Source organism: Crocodylus porosus, unplaced genomic scaffold (assembly GCF_001723895.1).
Source record: "Crocodylus porosus isolate Cpor-Errol unplaced genomic scaffold, CroPor_comp1, whole genome shotgun sequence".
Lineage (NCBI taxonomy): Eukaryota > Metazoa > Chordata > Crocodylia > Crocodylidae > Crocodylus > Crocodylus porosus.
Window position 1 is genome coordinate 12957689 of NW_017728921.1, and position 15782 is coordinate 12973470.

Here is a 15782-nt window from a genome sequence, read left to right on the forward strand (position 1 = left end):
TTTGACTTATACCACGTTCCCTCTCACTCAAATCCAGTGGATTGCAAACAGCCGAAATCACCAGCAGACTTGGCCTAAATGGTCTAGTTTTTTTCTCAGCATGTAGTGCCCGGAGTCTGGAGACCTTTTATTAAATGAGGGAAGGATACTGGGAGAAGGGGATGTCAGTTCTGTCTCCAGTGTTGCTCTCCGGGTCGTGTCGGGTGGAAAAGGACTTACTAGCACAGACCTCCTCTGCAAACAGAGCGTTTCCCTTTGCAGGGCAGAAGTTTGAAGCTTGCTGGTTTAGAAGAATGGCTTTAGGCACTATGAGGCCACCTAAGGAAGTGGCTCATTTTCAGAGGTACTGCATTCTGTCAGATCTGTCTAATTTCAAATGGACATCCAGGCCTTTTAGGGGAAAGTAATAATACCATTTAAGTAGACTTTCACTTGCTTGAAAATTTCAAATATCTGAGCTGGAACAGATTTACAGACACCATCCTAACCCCTGCCAAGCTGGAAGTGGTATGATCAACAAGATGACAGCGTTACCAAAAGGCAGACACCCAGAACACGCAAAATGCGTATCACGTTGGCATCTCTCTCCTCACTAACAACAATAACAGGAGCCGACATCTCCGGGGATCAAACTGAGGACAGTCATGGGAAGGAAAACACATAGTTCTGAATAAAATAAACCCGTTAGTTTAATATATGAGAAGAGAGGAAGACTTTCACAGGTGTCTCACTGAAAGTTTGTCTGCTGGCAGAACAGCAAATTATGTTACCAGCTGCAATTCAAGCTTTGGTAAAATGTACACTATTTTTGTGCAGGGCCAATAAAGTCTTCAGTGTTTCAATAGCTTTCCTAATTCGTGAATTAAAACTGAACCGTGATACCTGGGGACTAACTGGAAAGGATGATAAAGTGGACAAAGTGCTGGGTGCTGAGAAAACCTCAGCTCCTCGTTGAACAGAAGAAGATCTCTCCAAGGTTTACACAGCTGAAGCAGCTGCAGTCTAGGCTGTGTAACATATTTTCAGGCCTTCAATATCAAGGCGCATATTTTCCCCAAAGAAGAGAGAGTACTACATGGTTCAGAAACCAGTGAGAAAGGATCTTCTACCAACTCCAAACCAAGGCCCTTTGTTCATCCATAGGTTGGGTCTGACAAGAGGAGTATCGGTGCTAGCTTCCCCAATGCTGCCCATCGATCGGTCTCTATCCTGTCCTACTGGGAGCCACCTCCATAATGGTATTAATTCAGTCTGCATGTCCATCCAGTTCCTGGTCTTCCTGCTGAAACTCATCAAGAGGTGATGACTGTGGAGGGCTTAATGGTAAGTTTTATATATTTAAACTACATCTACTTCGCATTTTTTAAATCCCATTTCATGTCCTACTCCTTGCCTTGTATTTCCCTTTTCTGAGAATGTTTTGCATAACAGATTTACTGGAATGGATGTTTGCAGCAAGCTGATTTCCAAGTGGTGACAGCAAATATTCAAGGAAGCCAGTTTTTAAGTTCTCATGTGCAAATGCTTGAACAGTTAATCAATTAGGGAACAGACAAAAATTTGACTTATCTAACCCATCACATCAACACAGGTCTATCAAATACTCAATCCTTCACAAATAAGCCCTAGTTAATAAGAACACTCCAAAAAGTTTAAATTAAAAAAAAATCAAAAGCTAAGCACCTGTGTTTTCTGCAGTTAATGGCGCACAGTGGCACACGTATGGAGAACAGCACTGTATCTGGGCATTTTTAATCCCTTAGCTGCCATGTCCAGGTCCCCAGTTAGATGTGGGGCTTTCAAACCAATTCTGAAACAAGGCTCAAATTCACACCTCTGGATCTGCAGCACAATGCCTTAGTTGCTCTGCCACCCTGCCCCTAAAATATTAAACCCTTTCAAATAGCTACAACTGAAGAAGCTACAATCCATTCAGTAGTATGCTAAAATCCACAAGAATTTAAATCCATGTATTGAATTATTTGTTGCAAATGGTTATTAGTCCTAGAAAGGAAGAGTCAATAGAAATGGTTCCATGTCTAACCTAAAGTGGAGGAGGGTAAGAAAATGAACATTTTAAGCAATATCTTATGGCAGCAACATAGAACAATCGAAAAATCGCTGCCCATGCAAGTCAGCTTTTGCAAACTGTTTTAGCTAACTGGCCGACCTGATTTGACTGATAATCGCAAAGACTACAGAAATGTAATATTACAGTCTAACCAAGTCATGCGCGCTTTTGCAAGCAGTGCACTTGGGGAGAGGAATGGAATGAAAGTAAATCATTTTTTGAAATAAAAAAAGAACGGTTTTGGGAATGAGACACTTTCTTCATTTACTGTTACCACAAGTAATTTATGGGACACAGTAAAATAACACATTTGTAACCTATCATGTGCCATAATACAAGTACATTTTCACACTGCACTCTTCTCCTTCCCTATGAGAGAAAGACCTCAGCTAGCCACTGGCAGGTTCCAGTGGCCACCACTCTCGGTCTTTCTGCATTACCCTGCATCCAGCACAACCACTCCACAAGCCTTACTCATACCAAGTAACACCTGAGGCTACCCTAGCCCTAGGTTAGAAAGTGATGCTAGTGGGGACACATTCTGCCAGTCTCACCAACATGGGTGACACTGGCAGAATGAGTCCCCAAACCTGCACATGATTCATTCATTCTATTAAGCACTAGCTAGAGCCTAACTCCACCAGAACGGCACAACTGTGGTTGCTTGATTTAAGACAGGGCCAAACATGACCCGCAGAGCCACTGCATTTGGCCCGTGGGGCTCCCTACAGGTCGGGAACTTCGGCAGTAGGGGAGCAGAGGCTACCCTCCGCCACTGCCAGATTCCCATAGTCAGATTAGGGCCGGGCCACAACCCCTTCTCCCTATGCAGTCAGGATGGGGCTGGGCCATGCCCCGTCCACCCACACGGCTGGCCTGGGGCTGGGCCATGCCCCCTTTCCTTCACCCAGCTGAATCAGGGCCGGCCACACCACCTTATTCCATATGGCTGGATGGGGCTGCGCCACACACCCTTCCCCCGGTGAGGTTGGATCAAATCAGTCTGCTCTCAGGCCCTACCACTGGATCAGGGCCATCAGCCATATCTGGCCTGTGGGCCTCCTGGGCACTGCTCATCTGGGCCACCAAGGAAAAAGGTTGAGCGCCACTGATTTAGGGTGTATGTATAATACAGGGGAAGAGTGCTCAGTCTTGTCCTGAGGAAATAAGCCCCATCCACCTGCTTCCCGGAAATGATGCAGCGATGTGCTTGGAGGGTTTCCAGCATGCTCAAGAGCAGAGACTTTGTGTGCCCCAAAGCACACTCAGTGCCTCACTTTGGGGGTTAAAATGCATGATCTGGGAGTGGTTGATTGGGGCTTTTTTCAGTGCTGTGACTGTATAGAGACTCACCCTTAACACCTTTCACATGGTAAAACTGAACTTCTCTACCACTGAAGGGGGAAATCCACATCTTGTACCAAGCCAAAATCATGCATATAAAACTGTAAAGGGAATGGCTTACCATAACTGAAACACATTGCAAAAAAGAGGCAAACCCATACCAAAGCATTTCATCATGTTAAAACTCCTTGGTCCACCTTATAGCCCAGGAAGCAACAAATGAACACATGTTTGATGATAATTAGGTTGTTATAAGACTCAGGACTTAAGAGCCACTCACACGTAAATCATATCCTTGTTATTCTCAAGCAAACAAGCAGACTGGGTCCTGCCAGTTTATAACTACTCTTGTACTCAACTGCAAGCAGGATCCTGGTGCCTAGAAGCCATTAAAGCAATCCATACCTTTGTGCTCCTACTGACTGCACCTCTGTAATTTCCACAGTGTTAACAAACGAGACGGCCTTCGGACCTCCATAAGAGGGCGATCTAGGCATCCCCGTAGGAGATGATGGGACCTGGTGGCCTGGTGACTTGTAGGAGCCATTGCTCACCCTGCCCTGTAGGGCCTGATGAGACTGGACATTGTTATTAGCTAAATCAGCTTGAAGGGAAGTTGTGGAAGTCCTTGGTGCCCTTGTCATTGCACTCGAAAGTGAAGACACCGAGGACTGCAGTAAAGGGTTCCTTGTGCTAAAACTGGTAGCAGATATCAGATTGTCTCTAGATCCGTATCTCATTGCCATGCTGCGAGGGTCTTCAGACAGCATGCTGACTTGCTGAAGGCTATAAGAGCTAGGGGTGTCATAGACACCTGAGTCTGCAAACACTGAATCTGGGTGCGAGTGGAGGAGCTTCTCCCTTTCTTCCATTTCTTTCCTCTCCTGGATGGAGGCCATGATGGTTTTCGAGAGGTTGTCATAGCGTACTGGAGAGGGGTCCCGCTGATGAGAAGCTGGGCTCCCAAGCACCGGGCTGAAGCTCTGTGGTGGCTGGCGCTGTAGCTCACTCCCCCGGAGATGGCACATTTTGGCTGACAGATATGGTGAATGGTACCCAACGGAGCCAACTGCAGAATGGGTGACGCATTTCCTTCCCGAGGGGGACATAGGATTTAGCAAGCTGTCATAAGAAAGGCTTCCATTTCTGTTGGACAGGGAATTGGGAGAAAAGATGCTTTTGTACGGAGTAGAAGCAGCCCCTTCTGACTTTATTGGGTGAAGGGGCACTTTATCTGTTCCTCTTCTGCTGGCAGACTTCAGGCTTAGGGATCGTGAATTGATGGCAAAGGAGTCTATCTGAATTGGTGAGGACTGATAAGTCTTGTGCAGGGAGCTCTTCCTGTAGTTAGGGATGTCCAGGTTGGGCTCTGATTGGTAATCAAGGCTCCTGCCATCCTCTTCTATCATAACACCTTGACTATGCCCCTCCTGCATGGTGATCTACAAGAGAGAAGTAAAAGTGAGAAAGGGAAGGGAAAGGTGGTTTGTGTAGCATAAGAGTGCAGCAAGAACAGAGCTGGAAGTCAGGTTCTCTCAGCCCAAGTATGATGCAGAACTATTATAAGGGCTTGAAAGAGTCCCTTAACCTCTGTGCCTCAGAGTCCTCACCTTCAGCATGGGAATTATCTCAGAGATGAGGAGGATTAATCTCACTGGTTAAGTGTTGGTTGAGTAATATTGATTAAAGTAAATATGCTGAGACTTAAGCACTGAATGACCTTTGAAAATAGAGATGACAGGACCCTCCAAGTTGTACCCCTGTCAAGGTAGGCCAGATTCTGACCTGACAATAATAACCTTGGAAAACATTGTTGCTGCAGCTTAGAGATAAGGTTTTCCAAGACAAGCTTCTGATTTTTGGACCCTCCATCTGTGGGTGCTTAGCCAACCCACCTCAGGGTTGCTTTCAGTGGTGCTGAACCTAGTTAGATTCGTGTCAACTTCACCTGGAGGTACAACCGCTCAATAGTTCTGACATGCAACTCAAAGCTTGGATTTTGAGCACCCAAATACAAAAGCTGCTTAAGTCAAAAGTAACTTTGGAAGATCTGAAGGTTATGGTCTTGATGCAGCAGCTGAGAAGTCTTTCTTTATTCACTACGTGTTTTGAATAGGATAAAATTCTACTCAAGAAACGTGAACCATATACTTTTTGCATATGCACCGAAATCAGGAAGAAAACCCCTTAATTGTACATGATCACTGTAAAGTATATGAAAGATGAATTATAATTCTGCTCAGTCTTTAGTTAAAAGCTATTCCCTCCTAAGAAACTGATTTTTGCTTGTCCATTGAGACAGGTTTCACTGCAACTTAAAACATGATCCCATGAATGTGTAATTGGAATAGCATTTGCCTTTTTTCATTTTTTTAAGGAATGGGAAAATATGAAAAAGCATAAATAACTAAGTTTGTTTTATGTTAATTTTTACCTCAAAGTTGCGTCTTTGAACGGGAAAATAGAAAAACGTGTACAAGACCTCACTACCTTTGACTGTGTGGAAACAAGAGTTGATTGTTTCAGGAAAAAAGGAATGATGGACTCAGTGAGGATGAATTGATGCAGTGCCTTGGCATATGCCTCTTCCCTGCAACATGTTCTGCTGTTTTCTTTCTGGTTGTTTTCACTGATTGGGAACGGTGCTAGATGGACGGGCTGAAAAATGGGGATCACACAGGCAGAAGCAGCACCTCTGCACTTTATGTCTGAAGGGAGACAGCTGTCCCTCCCAGCTAGGTGGGTATGGCTTGATAGCCATCTGCAGGCCTCTGAGCCTGCCAGTGGGTGCCCATTGTGTACCAGTTTTTATGATGTACACATTTGTTTTCTACCAGATCATGCACCTCATTTAATGGAAAGCATTCAGCCTAAAATAAATTGTCATGCTAGGGTGCATCAGTACCAGAAACATAGAGGTTAGAGTCTCTGTACTTCACTACCAATCCCTGAAACCTATAAGGCCTTTGGTGTGATTGAAGTGTGTCATGCTACACATCCTGAATGAATTTAAGCTCACCTTCGGAGGTTATGTTACATGCTGCACCAAGAGCTGGATTACTGCCTGTGTTGCACTGTGCTGCTTGCACAGCTCAACACTGCAGGTGAAGTGCTTGCTGACACCTGTAAATATGGTGTTTTCAAATGGCTGGCAAGTCGTATGTCAGGTAATAAAGTGAAGATGATGAGATTTCTGGGTATAGCCAGCCCTGTGCAGCATTCACATACTGAAAAGCTCCCTTTCACAAGGCAATCTCTTCATCATTCAGTGGACAGATCCAGAAAGCAAGATTTATCAGTAATTACTGCAGCAGAACCAAAACCTTCAGTTCTTAACAGTGCTAAAGAATCATTGAGACGGAAATCCTTCTGCTGAGTGAGCAGGCACCACTTGCATTTTCAACGTTAAAAGGACACTATTAAATTTTTCTCCATCATTTAACATATGCCTCTTTCCTCAATCTCCAGCACTGATGTTTAAAATATGCTTTAATCTGCCTTTTGTTTCATATCTCTCGTACTATGTTTTCCTTTTATTTTATTTTTTTAATTACCGCTGGCCCCTGGTTTGATATTGCAGGATGATCTTGGAGGAGTTGCTGAAATTAACTGTAGGAAAACAGCACTGGGCTATTTGTTTTAGGGGAAATTTCTGTCCGTATATAAAGGTATACATGGACTTTGCCATGGGCAATTTTTTAGTCTGTTTTCCAGGAAAGTATGTCCATTTAACTGTGTTGACATTATATATGTATAATGGAAAGAGATGGTGTAAACTGTGTTTAAAAAGAACCTTGAATCATAGAAAATTAGGGTCAGAAGGGACCTCAGGAAGTCATCGAGTCCAACTCCCTGCTCAGAATAGGACCATCCCCAACTAGACCATCCCAGCTAAGGCTTTGTCTAGCTGGGTCTTAAAAACCTCCAAGGATGGAGAGTCCAAAACCTTCCTGAGTAACCTGTTCCAGTGCTTTACTACTCTCCTTATGAGAAAGTTTTTCCTAATATCAAACCTAATCTTCCCCTGCTGCAACTTGAGACCTTTTCTCCTTGTTCTGTCATCTCCCACCACTGGGAACAGGCCAGCTCCATCCTCTTTAAAACCACCCTTCAAGTAGCTGAAGACTGCTATTAAATCCCCCCTCAATCTTCGTTTCTCCAAACTAAATAAGCCCAGTTCCCTCAGCCTCTCCTCATAAGTAGGGACCTACTGAAATCGCAGTGGAAGTGCACTGCACAGCTTTGATCTTGCTCATTTCACTGCCCCCCCCACTTGCTGCTGATTGGCCAAAAACCACTTCACTTATGACCGACTCACAAGTCATGTCCCCCAGCCCCCTCACCATTTTTGTTGCCCTCTGCTGGCCCCTTTCCAATTTGTCCACATCCTTTCTGTAGTGGGGGGGGGGAGGGTGTCCAAAACTAGACAATGTAGTCCAGATGTGGCCTCACCAGTACCAAATAGAGGGGAATAACCACTTCCCTCAATCTGCTGGCAATGCTTCTTCTAATGCAGCCTGGCATCCTGTTAGCCTTCTTCATAACAGGGCACACTGCTGGCTCATATTCAGCTTATTGTCCACTGTAACCCCCAGGTCCTTTTCTGCAGAGCTGTCCCCAGCCTGAACCAGTGCACAGGACTGTTCCATCCTATGTGTACTTGTCCTTGAACCTCATGAAATGTCTTTTGGTCCAATCCTCCAATTTGTGAAGGTCTCTCTGAATCCTAGCTCTACCCTCTAGTCTATCTACTACTCTCCCCAGCTTGGTGTCATCTGCAAACTTGCTGAGGGTGCACTCCATCCCATCTTCCAGATCACTGATATACTGAACAAAACTGGCCCCAGCACCGAGCCCTGGGGCACCAGCTGCCAAGTAGACATCGAACCATCATAACCAAAGTGCTTGGAATAAAGGTTGGAGCAGTTTGAATTTACACACTCATATTTATTTCAACTGTGAGACAATCCCTCTTGGAAATCTAAGTTCTTCCTGCTCAGTAAGCTTATACGTTAAGAAATCACTGGAGCTTGTTATTCATCAGCCTAAAGGGTCTGGTCTTGAGAAGTGCTAAGTACATATAACTTCCACTGAAGCAAACAGGTTTGGGATCCATGTTAGCTGAAGTCAATGGGAATGAACAGTTCTCAGCTTCTCAGGATCAGTCCTCAAATTTAGTAAAGCAGCAGGACACATTTGCCAATAGGGCGTCTTTTATCAATCCTGACAGTTACAGGAATACGGAAAAAGCAGATATGATTTCATGCCAGCTGCACTGTATATTCAGCCTGGGAAGTGCCATCCTGTCCAACTGCTAAATACCACTATTTACTTCTAGACTGTAACATGCACAACAGTCTTGAGATAAATTTATCATCATGTTGAAGTTGCCTCGTGCAAGTTGGGAACAGATTTGTCTGGGCTTGTGTGGCATGCTCACCTGCTCAGCCGCAGCGTGGTAGTGGACTTTGGGATTGTTGCTGAATGCTGGTCGATACTTATACATAGCAGGAGTGGGGGGGCTGATCATTTTGGGTGAAAGACCACCCTCTGGAAAAACAAATGCCAACAGAGTGTATATTAACAGTGTGATGAGATTGGGGCATTCACCATTATTGGTACGTTACTCCATAAACATACATGGCACTTTTCAGATTTGGCCCCCGTCCTGCAAAGAGATAAAAACCTTGCATGTATGAGCTCCTATGTGGAGTTCCACATGCCAGTAACTGTGCATTCCTCTGTGTCTCTTTGCAGGATTGGATCCATCTATTCCCTGGTCCAAAGAGCTTACAGTGTAAATAAAACAAGGGAAACACAAGATATCATAGCTGTACCTAGGCAACATTTTCTTCAATTGATATAGTAAGTTCACTGAAAATGGCCTTTCACAGACCAACATGGTTTGCAAATTAGGCTGAATTCTGCAAAAAGCTTCAGCTGAAAAATGCGCAAGAGAAATTTTGAAAATGCTGAAACATTTAATTGAAACACTTTTAAAATTAGATGTCTCATTGCCCAAGCTCCATGGCCTCACTTGGAGATGCTTCCAAAACCACCCGTGCCCACATTTCTGGCTCCTCTTGCCTCTTCCATGAAACAACCAGTGCTAAAACAACAGGAAGGGCTGACATCCAAGTATGGGAGACAGCAGGACCCATACCTAAGACTCTGACTAGTGTACAACTCATGCAGGCAGACCGAGCTGGTGACTTGTCCTTGCCCTTTGAATCTCCTTCTCTGGGCTGCGGCAGAAGCATAAAGTAAGATTCGAGAGCTACCTCAAGAATTCAAGGAACAGAGCCCATTACACTTGTGGAAGAATAGCGAACACCTATTTGGTAGACCAAAATATTTTCATTCCATCAAAAATAAAGTTTTGAACAGGTCACTGTACCTTCACTGGTCCCCAGTTGCCCTTTTAATTCTGAGTACTTGCTTGGATCTCCTTTGGGTGGCAGAGGTGGCTGCACATCCATGGTTTTATCCTCCAGACCCTCCAGGCTAATTTTAGACTGAAAATAACCATGGCATGAAAGAGCAATGTTAATGGCATTAAAGAGTGAGGGCTTGCTAATGCAAGGGCATGTTATACCACATGTTAATTCAGCAGCTAATATTCATTTAAAAACAAGAAGGCTAAACCAGGAGTTTGCTAGAATGAGGTTGAAAGACAACTGCTAATGGCTATAACATTTAGCACCATAAATCCTACAATAGCTAACAAAAGTGAAGACGTCTTCATTATACACCAGATGAGACTGAGGCATGGAGAATGACATGCTGCAGCTATGAAAGGATCCCAGCTCTTCTGGTTCCCAGTCCACTATGCTGACTACTGACTGCATGTTTGAACCTTAAGGGCTTGTCTTTAGTAAGTCTGGTGCAAGGATTTCTAACATCAGCACAGTGCAGATTAGATCATAATAATCTGAGGACCAAGAAGTTAAAAGGAACCCCGCCAGAATTCAACCAACTTATCACAAAGGAAAAACATCTCCTTTTAAAAACACAACTGCTCTCCTATTAGAGAATTACAAAAGTTAACTTCCAGTGTCAACAGCCACTTGATATTATTGTTCCTGGTTTAATTTCAAAATTCAGTGTCTTGGGAGAGGACCTGCCTTCATGTTCTTCCAGAGGTGTATTTTCTCTGTGTTTCCAATGACCAGACTTGTTTTCAGCTGCAGGAAAGAATTTCAAGTCCTACTGCTAAACAGAGGGTACTGAGGGCTGTTTTACCTTGCTGCGGTTAAGATTGGCTTGGATCCCATTATCACTTATCTTCACTGTGATCTGTCGCTCACATAGATCTGGTCTGAGGAAAGGAGGTTTCACACTCACAGCCTGCTTTTTCTTTGGCTCAGCAATGTACCTGATCAATCAATTCAATATCAATCACTTTTTTAAAAAAAGCATAGCATGCAGACAAGAAAATCTCATATGTGCAGTACAATTTAAGAGATTTGATAAAGTCTGTGCGAGTAAAATACTTCTCTCAGTGGATGGCTGCTCAGGTTATTTTAAAGCAGCAATACAATGGTTGGAGTGGCTCTCAGGAGATAAATGGGAGAGGTAGCAATAAAGAAGCCCAGAAGTTTTGCACCGATCTTCAATAGTCAAATGTAATTTGGGTGAGGAGCAGGAAGAAGACAGCAGACTGCCACCTCTCAATAAAGCATGGGTTTTGTAGAACTACAGGTGACACAAGAAGATACGTGCAAGCCAAACTGGAGCTGGTGTCTCTGCAGTTAGAAGACATACAAACCTCTGGGGAGGCAGCAGCGGGAGTGGGAAAGTTAGATCCTTTCTAGGGAGGCTAACATCAGAGCACACATTTCAGGAATGACGTTGACCTGCCGGACTTCACCTTACTTTCTACTTTCCTCAGCAACACTAGGACTTATTGTTAAAGGCGAATTTCTGGGAATTAGGTGAGAAGTGATGGGTTTTTTTCACTGCTGGGGGAGGGAGCAACTGTATTTTCTGTATTTTCCATAGTGAAGTGAGTCACTATATTTGGTGTTTCCCATGTTAAAGGTCCTTATTATCTGACAACAAAGAAAAGAAAGGAAAAAGTTCATCAGCTGTGTATTACGCTTCATGTAGCTGAGGGCATCCCATCTGCTATTTCAACCACTACACCCGGGAGTTCCTATACATCAAAAATAACACAAGTTGTTCAGCTAGATAGTTTGGTCTCAAAAATTGCATTGATGTACCTTGTCAAATAGCCCTACAGGAGACTTCCACGTTCCCAGATGAGCAGAGAAAGGAAGTGTGTTCTCTAGATTGTTAGATGTGCCCAATCTCTCAGAAACCCCATTTACAAAACGCTTACAAAAATCGCCAGATCAAGCAAGAACTGCTTACCGACCCCCTTGCCATTATTATGGCTAATGAAAAGCTAATGATATTTTTCATATTTGTCAAAAAAGCACTGATCCCCAGTTGAGCAAAATTAAGACTTCTGCAAAGCTGCACTTACAAGGATAACATATGTAGAGGAGACAAAGCTTACACATAAATGGAGGAAAACAAAGCAATACATTTAACGGAGACACCAGCAGCATATGATCCAAGGGGCATGAAAGCAAAATACCCATGGAAATTTCCTCTGATTTGGCTAGTAGGCAGGACATTTCAGCAGTGGTGGTTTCTGGAGTGACTCCCATAAGTTTTTCAGGAAGAATACATCTGACAGTTTCGTGGGTCTTGGTAAAACCCTCAGAGTGTAAATTCTAACTTCTGTAAATACTGAAAGGCCATCTGAGTATGGCGGTGGCTGTTAAAAAAAGATGACACTCCTTGGTACTCCATCTGGACAAGAAGACTACAAAAGAAAATTAAGAGTCCAGCATAGACACCAATCAGATTTTAACACTCTGCCAATTCAAATCCTGGCGAGTGCAGGAAATTGAGGCTGCAGTCCTCTCAGTTAACACCTTTGCAACACCCTCCAAGATTTGCTTGCTGTCTAATCAGTAAAAGACACGTGCTGCAAACAAAAGCATGTGTAGGTTGAGATAGCTCGGCATCTTGAAAAGCCCGTATACATCCCACTCAGAGTATCATTAAAATGATGTGTGTGCTGGACAATTCAGCACCTTTATAGAAAAGCGTGGCTGGAAGGGACCTCAGGAGGTCATCTAGTCCAACCCCCTGCTCGAGGCAGGATCACCTCTGACTAAGCCATCCCAGTCAAGTATCTGTCTAAAAACTTCCAAGGATGGAGATTCGGCACCTTCTGGGCAACCTGTTCTGGAATCACCATTTTTGAACTCAGTCTATTCCAATACTTAACCACCCTAATCCTCAGAAAGGGCTTAAAATTGTCCTTGCTGCAATTTAAGACTGTTACTTTTGGCTCGTCTCAGCAGCCACAGAGAATAATCTATCCCATCCTCTTTATAACCACCCTTCAGGTATTTGAAGATGGTTATTTGTGAGGGGGAGCCAGCAACATAGAGAGCGAGCTGTGTTAGGGAGATTATGGCCAACATGGATTACTCAGTTACTGAATTTCACTGGATAAAACAACTTGAAGAGTGAACATTAAGAATCAACATTATAGAAGGGCAGGACCGGTTATCAACCCACGAGGATCCTTCTGAACAAGGATGGAATGGCTGAAAAAATTTAAAAAACCAAGAAGCTGCTCGTATCATTTAGCCTGTTTGCCACAAACGTGTGTCTAGGGGATGAAAAACGTGAATTATATTAAAGAAGAAACTGGCCAGATTGGCTAGAGCTGTCCAAGTACAGGTGGGGCTCTGCAAGCTTCCCTAGAGCTCTGCCAATGCATCGTTATGTGGCCTCCGTGTCTCTCGGGCGGCTTTCAGGAATGAGGGATGCCAGACTCTGGATAGCTCAGGATGTACATTTAATCCCTTTGGAACTCAGGTCTGATTTACATGCAGTATTTTTTGCCTCCGATCCCCCTCACCCAAACCCTACCTTAGACTCTTCCTCCTTACCTGGGAGCCAGAGGACTGCAGAGCACATGTTCCACATTTCCACAGCATCCTCGAGTGAAAGGGTTCACACCCCCGCGGAACTTACCCGTCACCTGGAAAAACATTCAGTGCAGCGCTCGAGAGACCGGACGTACGAGAGGCACCAGCCAAACCTCAGCACTCCATGGGCGGGTGGGCCTGTCTTGCCTGTTCTGCAGTTCTGCTGTCCTTGCACATCCTTTCAACTGACCCATCCATGCATGACTTTCTACATCCACCTCTCCCCATAATTCTCCCGTTGCACTTTTACTAACAGGAACTAATGCCACACTCACCAGAAGGGAGGGCAAACCCAGAAAAGCAGTGATGTGCAACTGCACCGTGACCATTGGCTCTCACATGGAGAGCCCCACAAGGATCGGTTTTCTCTGCTCTAGCAATCTACGTGCAGCCATTAGGTGAGCAGGTTAAATGTGGACTCAGGTGCCACTAACAGACAGATGACACAACTCTACCTTTCTTTGACTAAATGTGACCATAACACTGCCACCAAGGTATTTGGAGAAGATTAAAGGAGAGATGAAGAACAGCTGGTAGACTCTGAAACCAAACAAAACAGAGGAGACTCTGGCAGGTGGAGGAAAGTATTTTGAAGAGTCTACAGGCACAGGGTGTATTTTTTGGTCGAAGGCACATATCCACCATGTCAGGTGATAGTTTAGGAGTGGTTCTGGATTGCTCACTGGATTTTAAGCTCTCACCTAGCAGCATCTAAGGTAGTACTTGTGTCTCTGGTTGGCTAGGTGACCCCATCTCAGCTTAGTGGGCGAAGACCTGGTCTGAGGCTATCACTTCCTGTCTGCACAATAGCAATGCACCGGCACAAAATCATCAGCCCGTTTGTTCAGCTAGTACCGAATGTTTCAGTGTGATCCTAAGCAACAAGGCCTACTGTGAGCACATCAAACCTATCCTCTGCTATCAAACCTACCCTACATACTCATGCTCTATAGAAAAGAATCAGATTCATGGTCTTAGCTCTCATATGCATCATTACCAGGGCTCAGGATTGCTAGAAGATCACCTTATAGAATAAGGATTGTGGCTCTAGAATAAGGGTTGTGGCCAACAGCTCTACTCTTCAGTCTATCTGATGGGGAAACCTCATCTGTGTTGAAAACAGCTTTCTTGACAACTGGTTTGATAGTGTAGACTCATGAAGGAGCTAAAGAGTATCACAAACTTCCCCATCTTTTGTTCCAAGGTGTGAGGTACAGTTTTTCATCCTGGGTTCTCAAACACACAGAGAATCCCCCAAGCCAAATCCTGCACTACACACACTATTCTCCACGCGGGGAGAGGAGGAGAAAGAGAACAGAGCACCTGTGCTAGACGCTAGTCACATCACTCAGCATACACTTGGAAGGTGGTAAGATACTGCAGTGATATCGGGATCACAACCTACCCATAGCTGGAGCTGCCCCCTCAGCTTCCTCCCCTGGAAAAGTATGGATGTGAAAAGTGTCCGTGGGTGTGAGAGAAGTAATTTGCAGAGCAACAAGGGGCATATATGTGGGCACAAGAGATGTGTGGGGCAGAGGGAAATGTGAGGGGGGCACAGAGAGTTGACTGGGGCAAGTTGCAGAGACATGGTGCCGAGGTAGGGCAGCATTTACTAAACGGCATTTTGGGGAGGTGCTCTGCAGGCCAGGCAGTGTCTTATACACGTTGGTTTCATTTTACAGAAATTAAAGTTCCACAGGCTTTTTGAGACAAGATGCTGGCAAGCATGTGATATGGAGAAGCAAAACAAGCTAGGAGCAATGTGTGAGTGTGTGATAAATGAGCTAGCTCATAACTGCTCATTGTCATGAACACTGTGCATTGGCAGGAGGGCTCAAAAATCAGAAGGCAGAACAAAACCATGATTTACTTCTTTTTTTTTTTAATCTTATGATTCTTTTGAGTTTAACTCATCATTTTTGAACTTTTGGAGTTGGCAGGGTGCCCCACTGAACTTTTATTTTAAAAGCTCCAGTGGGATTTCAATGGTGCCTAGGCTTGTGCTGGTCCTCTACATAGGGACAGTTTTCATAGTTTCATAATTTCACATTTTCATAGTTGGTAGGGTCGGAAGGGACCTGAGCAGATCATGGCAGGAAGGAGTACTGGGGTGAAACAACCCCAGCAAAGTGATTGTCCAGTCTTGTCTTAAAGACCCCCAGGGTAGGAGCCAGCACCACTTCTCTTGGAAGTTGGTTCCAGATCCTAGCCGCCCTGACCGTGAAGTCGCACCTCCTGATGTCTAGTCTGAGTTTACCCTCTGCCAGCTTGTGACTGTTATTCCTGGTCACTCCTGGCGGTGCTCGGGGGAACAGGGACTCCCCAGTGCCTGCTGGTCCCCCCTGACT

At 44.6% G+C, this 15782-nt stretch overlaps 1 protein-coding gene across 1 annotated transcript in view; it reads right to left on the bottom strand.

Annotated features, from left to right (window-relative positions):
• ZDHHC8 (zinc finger DHHC-type containing 8) overlaps window positions 1–15782 on the bottom strand; it is a 178856-nt gene that overhangs the window by 7956 nt on the left and 155118 nt on the right. The window contains exons 6-10 of the mRNA XM_019539017.1: window positions 13393–13484; window positions 10658–10790; window positions 9813–9930; window positions 8856–8965; window positions 3821–4857 (exon numbers count right to left, since the gene is read on the bottom strand). Of these exons, the coding sequence (XP_019394562.1) occupies window positions 3821–4857; window positions 8856–8965; window positions 9813–9930; window positions 10658–10790; window positions 13393–13484 (1490 nt within the window). The remainder of the gene's footprint in view (window positions 1–3820; window positions 4858–8855; window positions 8966–9812; window positions 9931–10657; window positions 10791–13392; window positions 13485–15782) is intronic.